Below are 11076 nucleotides of genomic sequence, written 5' to 3' on the forward strand. Positions count from 1 at the left end.
GGGCGGGGCTTAGTGTGGAAATGCAGCAAAATGCTGAAAACAAACAAAATATTGCAGTGAAACAGCAGATGAAGACAACAAAAGTTTTTTTTTTTTTAAAAAAAGTTACAGTTTATGCATTTTTATTTTTCCTTATATTTATTTTTTCTTATTCTCTTTAATAAGACAGAAAAAAGATTGCCTTGTGGATATAACTATATTATCTGATAACAAGCATTATGCGCATGTTTGTAGCCTATAATAACAAATGGAATAGCACTGTATATTAGATATTTTACTATCAATAACTCGATGTCAAAAAATCTTTAAGATAAACAACAGACCCTGGTGGCATACTGAAGTTGTTTGCTCAATCACGCCACCATGTGGTCAAATAGGCTATACAACATTCTAATATCAACAATTTTCATTTTAGACATTCAGACTACCTCATTTGTGTTTCAGGAATTTAGGAATTTATAACAGGATTGAGATTCACTGTGAGAGGTTGCCATGATTTGGATTCCATATTAATAATAACAATCACTTGGAGATGAAAGTAATCAGAGAGGATTTCTATTTAGTAGTTGTTCTGGAGATTTCACTCATCATGAAATTATATGTTATTAGAAGAAATTGAACATTTCTTCTGAGGCACTTTCAGGACATTTTGTTCCATTAGCTTATCCATTTAAATGCTGAGATTGAAAATAAAAATTAAAATAAAATAAATAAAAAAAACAATGACGGCCCATTTTATTAGTTTTTCTGCAGCATATTTGTGCAGACTTATAGTTACTGATGTCCACCTTGCCGTAGGCCTTTTCCCAGGTGACATTTGGACATGTGACAAGCATGGATGGATTACCAAACAGGCCTACTGCACACAGGACCAGGGCCCCAAAGTGTCAAGGTGCCCCCTTGGCCTTCACCTGCAAAATGTCTCTCAAATGAACACATACTGACCACTACGAGGAACAAAATGACCACAAAGAGACACAAACCAAACACAAGGACACACAAAATGACCACAAAGAGACACAAATAGACCGCAAAGAGATGTAAAGGAACTGTGAAGAGACACAAAATAACTACAAAAATAGACAAAACAACTATAGAGAGACACTAATGACTGCAAAAGAGACACAAAACAATGGCAAAGAGACACAAAATGACAACAGAGATACACAAAAGGATCAAAAAAGATGCAAAGTTGTCCCAAAGAGCCATAGAACTACACAAGCATGCCTAATGGCTCCAAAGAGATGTAAATCCAGCACAGAGTCTGTGTGTCTTTCCCCTAAATAAGAGAGGTGGTGGGGCCTTTTGGATACCTGTGCCCAGGGACCTGTTGTCTCATAATCCACCCATGCTGACAAGTAGGAAAACTGCAAGTGAAGCTAATGTCTTGAATGATGGCTCCACTACATTCTCCAGCCCAGGTCACCAGTTACAGGTGGTATGACTTACTGGGACACTTAACCGAATAGAGGCCATAATAAATACTGTGAGTTATGCTTTTCTTGTTAGAACCATGTATCTTGTCAAGGAGGCGGATTTAGTGGGATGGAGAAAAAGACTGCAATGCTACAGCAGAGATTTGCCCGATCTCCTTTAGATTCATAGGAATTGTCAGCGATTACTTAATAATATGATTTTATACATCAGTAAATAATTTCCACCAAATCCAGCATGAGTTATATTTCTCAGTTTCTCTCGTCCTATTGTCCTATTAACTGTCTACAAGAGTTTTGCATCTCTTCTCTTCAGGTGAGCTCCCCCTCCTCTTTTAGGTGATGGCTGTGCTGTGGCATGTCATCAAGCCTTGTTCCTGTGCGGGATGCTTTATTATTGGGTCCAGAGTTTTTCTTGATTGTATCCTCACAGCAGTAGGCCTTCATACGATAAACATTGGCCTTGTTTTTACAGCAGCCCATTGCACTCATGAGCTGATACGCGTCCTTCCTGAAAGCCTTGGTGAAGATAGCGTAGAGAAAGGGATTGGCACAGGAGTTGATGGGGAAGAAGAGGACCAGCAGGATCTTGGAGTTGGTGACCGTGATGAGGGGAACCTTGAACGCAGCCGAGATGGCAAAGAAGGAGATGGGGGCCATGCAGAGGAAATCAGTGAAGATGAGCACGGCCATGCGCTTGGCAGTCTTGGTGTCAGCACTTCTTCCAGGGATCTCAGGGTTCTTCACAGCCAGATAGATCAGCACATAACAAACACACACGACAATGAAGGCAGCCACGTTGAAGAGCAGGATGATTATGATGAAGGCCTGAGCCAAAGGTGTTTCTATGTCCATGGGTAAGCACATGCTGACTTTGGAGTAACTGCTCACGCCAACCAGGGGCAGCATCCCCAACCCCAGACAGATGAGCCATCCAACTGCCATTATACTCGCTGCCTGAGTGAGAACCAGACGACGCTCTACCTGCAGAGCGTTGGCGATGGTATGCCAGCGCTCCAGGGTGATGCTGCAAAGCGTGTAGACTGACAGCTCGCCACCAAACACAGACAAGAAGCCTGCAGCACTACAGCCAGGCCCAGTCTGCCATTCAATAGCATGCTGACTGTAGTGACCATGTGTGCGCAGGTCTACCGTGGCTATCATCAGAAGGTAGATCCCAATGCAAAGGTCTGCAAATGCCAGGTGACACATGAGGAAGCGAGGCACCGTCAGCTTGGTACGGCTGGTGAAGAAGACCAGGAGCACCGTCAGGTTACCTGTGATGGCCAGGATGTTGATGAACCAAATGGCAACTCTGAGAAAGCTGAAGCCCGCAATGTCCTCACAGGGATTAAAGGCATCAGCTTCAGGAGTACAAACCAGAGTCGGTTGGGTCTGACAGAAGTCCAGTTCTGGGTAGTGAAAATTCAAGTTTCCAAAGTTTTCATCCTCCATGAACAGATCAGCGTTTGAGAAAACTGGAACATCCATGACGAGAGTTGTGTCTGTTGAGCCTCCAATCACCTGCTGAACCCTGAGGAAACAAGGTGAGAAAATAGTTTGGGTTAGTTCGTCATAAACTTAAGAATTTAGAGGCCAAAGTGTTTTTTTTCTTTGTTGTTGTTGGTGTTTTTTTTTTTTTAGCTGAAGCATCTTTCAATTGCAGTCTTAAAAAACATGACATACAAAGTGGCTTGTCATTTTAAATCAAAGGTGCTCATAAAAGCAGTGTCAAGTCACAAGCCAAGACTGACAAATCCAGAGTCAGCTCCCAAGTCCTAAAGTTTGGGTCTGGAGTGCTAAACAAATACGCTCTTTACCAAATGCAATACCATTTCAACAACACGGTAATGTGTTCATTTGATAAAAATCATGAATGTCTTTTAACATCTGTTTTTATTTGTTAAAAAGTTAAAAGTTACTTTGCTGTTAAATTAACGTTCAGTGGCACGTCCAGACTTTTTTTATAAGGGTGGCCCAAGTGGGGCTCTGACAGGTGGTCTGAAGTATTAGCGCTGCTGTGGGCACATGCTTTGGCATAGCTTTGATTTACCATTTTTGTCCCCACTACCCATACCTACTTTATTACTAACATTGCAGTCTCTTGCATTTCTGTTTATAGTTTAGTTTAAAAGATAAATAGACCTATCAGTCACAACACAACAGAGTGACACCACACAAATGTAAAAAAACTTCCATATTTTAATAAATAAATAGTTCCTCGAAGGTAAATAGTACAATAGCAAGTATAAAGTGCCAAAAAAAAAAAAAATAAAGTGCCAACAAATTCAAATAAATGAGCCTGTGTGAACATACTTGTCAACAGGTGTATCAATTTATGTGTATTATATTAGTCAGGCTAGACACTACTCTGGCACATTACTACTGCCTCTCAGGTTTAAGACTGAATTGCACTGGTAAATAGATAATAGATAATAGTAATAATAGTAAATAATAATAGTTTACTTGTCAAATTGTTAAAACTGACTGGGTAGATAACCAATCATAATGGAATGACACTTGGGGTGGCCAATCAGATTGCAGCGGTGACCTGCGCCAACCCAAGCCACTACATAGTCATGTCAAGTATTACCAAATCAAAAGACTACAGTCTGAGTAAAGTCACAATTCACTGTTGTTAAAGTTCAAGTCTTTTTTATATGTCAAGTTGAGTCTATGTTATCAAATTTGTTATTTGAGTCTGACTCAAGTCCAAGTTATTTGACTCGAGTCCACAGCCTAACAATGTTTTACCTTGCTGATGGGTCACCCTTATCACAGTAAGAAGAGCCATTATTCCATGCAGGATTAACAGGAAAGTCCCTGGAGAGAAGGAAGGAAACCATCAAACAATGTCACCATCGTTGCTGTAATAACACCTGATTAGCACTGGATAACACATATCAGACACTCACAAACATCTATGGAATACATATATTGTATATTGTGGGGTTTTTTTGTCCAGTATTGTTTTTTTTAAAAACTGTAATACGCAAGTTAGTAAGTTCTTGGAATACAATTTTACTTTTTTACTTTTGGTGTACACTGAACAGCAGTGTGTGGCAGAGCTTACTGTTGATCGATCTGTAAAATGCATGTTGTAAGTCACCTGTGGGTGTTCCAGCTCAGCAGTGCACAGCAGTGACTGTTGTAGGTGAGATGGGCCTCTCTCAGGCTCCACAGTCCCTGCAGAGGAGGCAGGCTCTTTAAGGCGTACGCTGACTGAGCGAACAGCACCAAAACTGACTCCAGTCCCTGCGGTGGTAACATTGCGAGAGCTGTCGCAGACACATCCCTGTGAGAGAACACAGACAACAATATGACAGCGTGGGGGTGTGAGGGCCTCTTTGTGACCATTGTGCTGCTGGATGTGCGCTGCCTCAGAGCATAGAGTCAATCAAAATCACCCTCTCTCCCACTTGTTATTATACTAGTACGTTGCAAATCTTGGAAGTATGTGTCGTTTTTCTCAGCGACAGAAAGAAAAGCTACTCAGAATTGTATGGCATAAGGCCTTATCTTGTTTACCATCTCTCGAGTCTCAACAAAGAATTCAAGCAATTAATCTATCGAGACATAAAAAGCTAGCCTACAATTTAAACTGTCACTTTGCCAAACATCCTCTTCCCCCTGCTGCCCCAAAATAAATTCAAGCAAATAAATGTTGCATTAAGTGACTCTCAGGCAGTTTTACAATATCACTTACAAGACCCCAGGGCCCGTGGCTCCTTTGAAAGCATCTCTGTGGATCACTCTGAGGTTTCGATTATTCTTTAATACCCTGAAATTATAAAACATAGGGTAATGAGGTAAATGCTGAACACTATGAGAAAACACACTTCATCAGTCAGTTACTAAAAAAAGTAAATGTGGGAATATACAGCTTATCTATCTTTGACCCGTTGAAGGCATGGTCGTGTATTTCTCTGATGCCGTTGTTGTACAGGTTCCTGCAATCAGTCAGAAGATTCGAATTAAGGTGAGACACATTCGTTTCCAACTAACACACAGAGTAATGCAATTGAAAGAAATTTCTTGCATCACTTACATTGTGATGTATTCTTTTGTCATTCCAGTGAAAGCATTTGGAGGTATTTCCAGTAGGTACAGGTTGTCACAGATATCCCTGTAAAAGCGTGAATGTTAATAGCAATGCAATGCAATGTGTTCATGGTGCTTTTTGTTTGCATTTGCCATAAGTCTCTAAAACCTTTGCAACAGATGTACTTACAGGATAAACTCTGATTCAAGAGAATTGATGGATGTAATGTCAGGAAAAACTGTTATCCCAGTATTTGAGATGCTCCTGTTAATGCAAAAGAAAATGTGTCATTGTGTTATATGTTTTGTAACTTTTAATGTAAACCAAATGCAAATCAATTGCTTCTTAGCAGTATTTAATACAGTGGAAAAATGATTGACTGGTATCAGTATCATTGCAATATAAGTTAGTATATGTCTGGTGTCAGATTTAAATAGGCTTATTTTTTTGCTGAAGGATTTAAATGTGTTTTATTTACATAGGAATTTAAATAGACCTCACATATATTTAAGTGTCTTACAAGTAATGTAGTTTTGGAAGGTTGGTAAATGTCCTTCTGGCAATATGCATCAGACTCCTGGTGTTCTGGATTGAGCTGCAAAGCAATATAAAGCTTAAATTCCACTACAGTAATCATGACTTTTAATGACTCAAATAACCACAAAAAAAGACTTACATTTCAGAGAGGTTGAGAAGGTTATTAAAAGCTAATGCCTCAATGGTTTCCAGGGTTACACTCTGAGCAATCTCACTGAGTTTAGAGCAGAAACAAAGCAGTTGAATTCATCCAAAGAACACATATGTGACACTGAAGGAAAAGACAGATCAAGAAAAAACTCATTGATCATACACTGAAATGTAATCTTTGCCCAGATTTGTTCATGAGATGAAGCCAAAAAAATGATACAAAGTTGGGGATAATATCATTTTACATAACAATATGCATAGCCCTATTCTTACTCTTATGGTATATCAATCAATCAGTCCTTTATTCCACACTCAGGGTCCATATTTTTTTAAAAAAAGGATAAAACATCACATATAATAAATAAAGTGTGTATATAGAGAGCAGTGGCAATGCCTTTATGTATTTGCTTTAAAGCAAATTCAGCCAATCCCACTGAATTGTGTGCGACTTTGCAATTTTGTCCAATCATCGCAAATTCACTGCAAAGTTGACTATTTAAAATGTTACTCCTTAAATTAAGTTGACTGAATACAGGGGTGACATGCAGCAAAGAGCCACAAGTCATATTCAAACCCTTGGCAGCTGCGGCGAGCCACTGGGCACCCCATAACCAATGTTTTTTGTGCCTAAACCTAGCCAAACTTTAACCACAGCACTGTCACAACATCAAATTTTAATTGAAATAAAATATATATATATATATGCTACATGAAATGTACAAATGTAATGTATCGGTGATTTGCAGAAATGTATAATGTCAACATTTGTTTCAATAAATACTGAGGAGAAAATTACAAAATGAAAACTGGAAACATTTGTGATGCATGAACTTTCCTTGCAGTTATATGACAAAATGTACTTACATCCTCTGGACTCTTTTCAAACTCTCGAAAGAATGGCTGGAAATTGTTTGCAATGACAAGTGATAGAGAAACCTGAAAAAAGTAAAGGGAGACACACTTTGTCTGTGTTTAAGCTGTGTTCTCATATTTCATACTGTCTGTGAGGCATGCAGTAAATGTTTTATCTAACCCATCATCATGTCTTTCACTTCATCCCCTTTTGACTCCAACTAGTGTTACATGTTCAGTGAATATGATAGAATAATGAAATCACTTCAATATACTGTCAATTTGACAAATTTCAAAGTTCCTGGAGTGTAGGGAATGCTGGTGTCCTTTGACTCATGCATGAAGCTGCTGGCCTTGGTGTTTATGGACACTTATCAGGAGTGACTCAAGGTTCTGTGATTTTGCAGAGGAGAGGTCAAGATTCCCCACCTTCAAGGCTCACGGCTGTCTGCTAAACTTGAAAACTGAGCCCTGATGCTCAGAAACCCCACAGACTGAAAAGATGCACTTGACCGTGTGAGATCAGCTTGACATTTTCTTCACCAGTAATTAAGCTGCAAACATGCAGAGCCCTCTGTTTCCCAACAACAGAGTGTGATGTGCTGTGGCACTTTTGCTAAATGAGGTAAGGTATGAAATGGGAAATATCAACATTACTCAGAAGCTGATGTCCTTCAGTCTGCAATATACTGTAGCTCTGTCTATTGTATTTCAGTGCTATTACTGTTATTATGAAAGGTGTACATGTACAGAACAAGATTAACTGTTACTGCACTGCCCAAGCAACTTCCATTAATATAATTTAGACTGTATAGTAGGCCTATATACATCCATAATGACAGAGCACTCGGATGCTTCCTCTTGGATAAATAAAGCAGCCCCCATTTGTCTTCAGCACCATTGATGTTTCATATGACATGATGACAAACAAATTATGTCTCAAGCTCTTTGGAGAGCTTTTCCAGTGTGTTGGCAGAAAAAAAGTTGCATGTTAAATGGTTTTAAACTACATTTATGCTGCATAATTATTGTGTTCCAAATGATTTTATGGATAGAAACGCAATACAAAGAAATATATTGTAAAACATATTGTCAGTAAGGTATCTCCGCCAAAATACTTGCCATTATACTAATGGAAGGGGGGTGATCAAAGGCTGCACTCGATATTTCTTACTCAATCTGACCATAAAACTGACATCAGGATTTGCTTTATGGGCGGTAAACTGCCTTTGGAGTTATTATTACAGCGCCAACACTGTGCCACTAGACAAACGTCTTTGTTTTAAATTTCGAAGAAATGTTCTGAGGATGTTCCGACACATTATCCACAGTCAGTGCTTGTTGGAGTACGTATGACAGAGTGATTTGGATCCTTAATAACTTGTGCTGTCCTTGCATAAAGGCGAGGACAAAAGCGGATACATCACAATAAACTTAAACATAATCTAACAAATATGGGAAGAAGTTAAATCTGCAATCGTCACTTTTGTATCACTGTATCCAAATTTAAGTGCATTTCAAGTAGCCAAGCCAGCGCGTTTCGGCTGGATCCTGGCTCCGTGCGTAAATACGCACGGAATAATCTTGGTAGTAGCTTTATCAAATGACTTAGTTGCATAAAGAGACAGATAGAAATGAATTTAATGTGACATGATTATTGTTCCAAATGCAGAAACAAAGAAAAAACTGACAATTAACAGCTTCAATCATCATAAATTTTTCACATTACGCACGCACCACCCTGCAGTCGTTACCAGATTTGTGAATCCATGTCAGTGGTGTGAACTTACAGTCTTTTATCTCTGTGGCCCGTCGTCTGAACTGACCCTTCTGTCACATTGTTACATCTGATTGTGTTGGAGAAACAGCGGCAGATCCTCGGACAGGCGAACCCCGAAGCGCACTTGCATCCATACAAGAACAAAACAGACAGAAACGAGAGCACTGGTAGCGACGTCCACATCGTTGTGCTGTCTGAAAAAAACGTCCGACCACACAGGAGCCGGGATGTCCTCTCAATGAATGCTGCACGTTTAGATATATGGCCCTGCCTTGAAGTCTCGTTTACTGCATCTGAAGCAGATAGTCGTGGAGAGAAGAATCTCAGCCTCTTGAAACTCGACCCCCTATCAAGAGCTTTGTGGTAATAGCGTTATGTTGTATTCACAACAATGTGAAAACCAGTCAGTTACACAAAGTCAGTCTTTTTTTGTCATTTGTAGTTGAATATTTGTGGTATATTTCTTTTCAGTATAAAAAATATAAACATAAATATTAAATCAGACTTAAATCAACAGAGTTTCAGTTCAGAGTGCATAGGGGTTTTAAGATGGGACACATCTGTGAGATTATCCTGAAATTTACGCATTCCCATGGAGCACATCTGCTTGTAAAAACTTTGGATCAGCTGGACATCCTTATCTTCACTGGAACTTGTCATATTGATTATGATTTAATTGGAATCAGAACCTTAATTGGACACTTAGCCGTTGCATGCATGAGTAAAAGGTTTACTAAAACCCGACTGACCTTAACTTGAGGAAAACGGTGAAATAATGTCCTCCTCCAGCTGTGCTGCATCTAAAAAACAATCACCTAAGGCGAGGGATCATTAAGCCATTAAATGTTAATTGCACTTTTATCCAAAGTGCCTCACAGTTTTCCTCTCATGCATTCATACACACACCGATGTCAGGGAGTTACCTTTGCAAAGGTGCTGGTCTGGACATCAGAGCAATGTGTTCAGTTTCCTGCCCAAGGACACTTCTACACATGGACATGAGGAGCATCATTTTTACTTTTACTGGAAACCCTTTAAGTACAAAACCCAAAGGCTAAATATTTGCATATCCCACACATGCTGGTATCTATTGACTTTAGTTTCACTATTGCTATTATTCCTTGAAACACCAAGGCTATGTCTTTGGGTGTTAATGTGTTCTCTAACAACTTCTAAATATTTATTTTTTCCACTTTTTATTACTGTTGTTTAGTATGAATTAATTCGAACTCAAGAACTAGACACCCTCATGGACAACTCCTAAGGTGACAGATAAGGCGACCACAGTCTTCAGGGTGTCTAATATACACTGTGCATGTTTATAAAAGTTAGAAGGATTATCTCACTGTTGTGTCTGAGAATGGATGTTTTCCATTTTGTTAATGTATTTACAGATATTGCTTCATATTTTCTGCAAATGCACCAGCTGTTAGATGCTCAATTTTAATAATCTGATGTGGTTGCTGTTCATGTCTGCACAGCAAACATTTAAGGCTAACAGAACTTGTGATTTTCAATCCCCCTTTACTGAAGAGGACTGTCAGAATAAATTGTATTTGTTGTGTTTTCGGTGCCACCCTTTCCTTTTGATTATGTTTGCTAACTCTTGTGTCTGTAATTGCTGTGCATTTAAGGACAATTAAAATGAAGATTACTTCTGGCATACACATGAAGAGCCAAGTCAATGACCAAGTCCCCCAGGAGGACACTGTGACCCAGAGTCAAACACTTCACATAACTGTGTCTTGTTTGGCGCCGGTTACCAGTATGTTGTTGATAAAGGCAACATTATATAGCCTTGACACACAGCATAATGTTCTAACAGGTATAATGCTGAAAGGCTCAATTCTAAAATTGAAAATATGGCACTACATGACTGATGAAAACCTGAGGTTAAAACAAAGCATTTAAAAATTGTTGTGTCATTTAACAATAGACTGATATAGTAGACAGTTAAAATTCAGCATGTTAGACATAAACATTAAAAAATAGTCAGATCAATATCAGTAAAAATGTAAAATAAATTAATGAACTAATTAATTTTTAACATTGTACAATTTTTAATTTCCCCCCTAAAAAATCCATTAAACTAATTATATTTGAAACCCAGGCACTTTTGCGTGTCTTAGCTGAAGCTACCATTATGCATGCAAATAGTCAAAACACTCTCTGTTCAGCACAAGATAAGATAGTAAAACTACCAAGCATGGTCATGACAGGAGGCCACGGCCAAGTAGACACTGTACTGACAATGAAAACTGTTTCTTGTCTTGTTGTTATAC

At 38.9% G+C, this 11076-nt stretch overlaps 1 protein-coding gene across 1 annotated transcript; it reads right to left on the reverse strand.

Annotated features, from left to right (window-relative positions):
- Positions 1–81: 81 nt before the first annotated feature.
- Positions 82–9071, reverse strand: lhcgr (luteinizing hormone/choriogonadotropin receptor). The gene is made up of 11 exons (XM_042501584.2): positions 8805–9071; positions 7027–7098; positions 6152–6226; positions 5996–6070; positions 5665–5739; positions 5482–5559; positions 5315–5383; positions 5140–5214; positions 4543–4728; positions 4188–4256; positions 82–2967 (listed from the first exon to the last, which is right to left on the reverse strand). Exons 1-11 carry the CDS (start codon positions 8975–8977, stop codon positions 1746–1748), a joined length of 2169 nt encoding a protein of 722 aa, XP_042357518.2. The 5' UTR covers positions 8978–9071; the 3' UTR covers positions 82–1745.
- Between the last annotated feature and the right edge of the window lie 2005 nt (positions 9072–11076).

This window comes from Plectropomus leopardus, chromosome 13, assembly GCF_026936395.1.
Source record: "Plectropomus leopardus strain MGB_pleo_1.0 chromosome 13, ASM2693639v1, whole genome shotgun sequence".
Taxonomy (NCBI): domain Eukaryota; kingdom Metazoa; phylum Chordata; class Actinopteri; order Perciformes; family Serranidae; genus Plectropomus; species Plectropomus leopardus.

Coding starts and splice junctions, on each gene's coding strand:
- lhcgr (XM_042501584.2), bottom strand. CDS start 8,977: ATGTGGACGTCGCTACCAGTGCTCTCGTTTCTGTCTGTTTTGTTCTTG. Junction 6,227..7,026: donor TTGAAAAGAGTCCAGAGGAT/GTAAGTACATTT, acceptor CTCTAAACTCAG/TGAGATTGCTCAGAGTGTAA. Junction 6,071..6,151: donor CTTCTCAACCTCTCTGAAAT/GTAAGTCTTTTT, acceptor ATTGCTTTGCAG/CTCAATCCAGAACACCAGGA.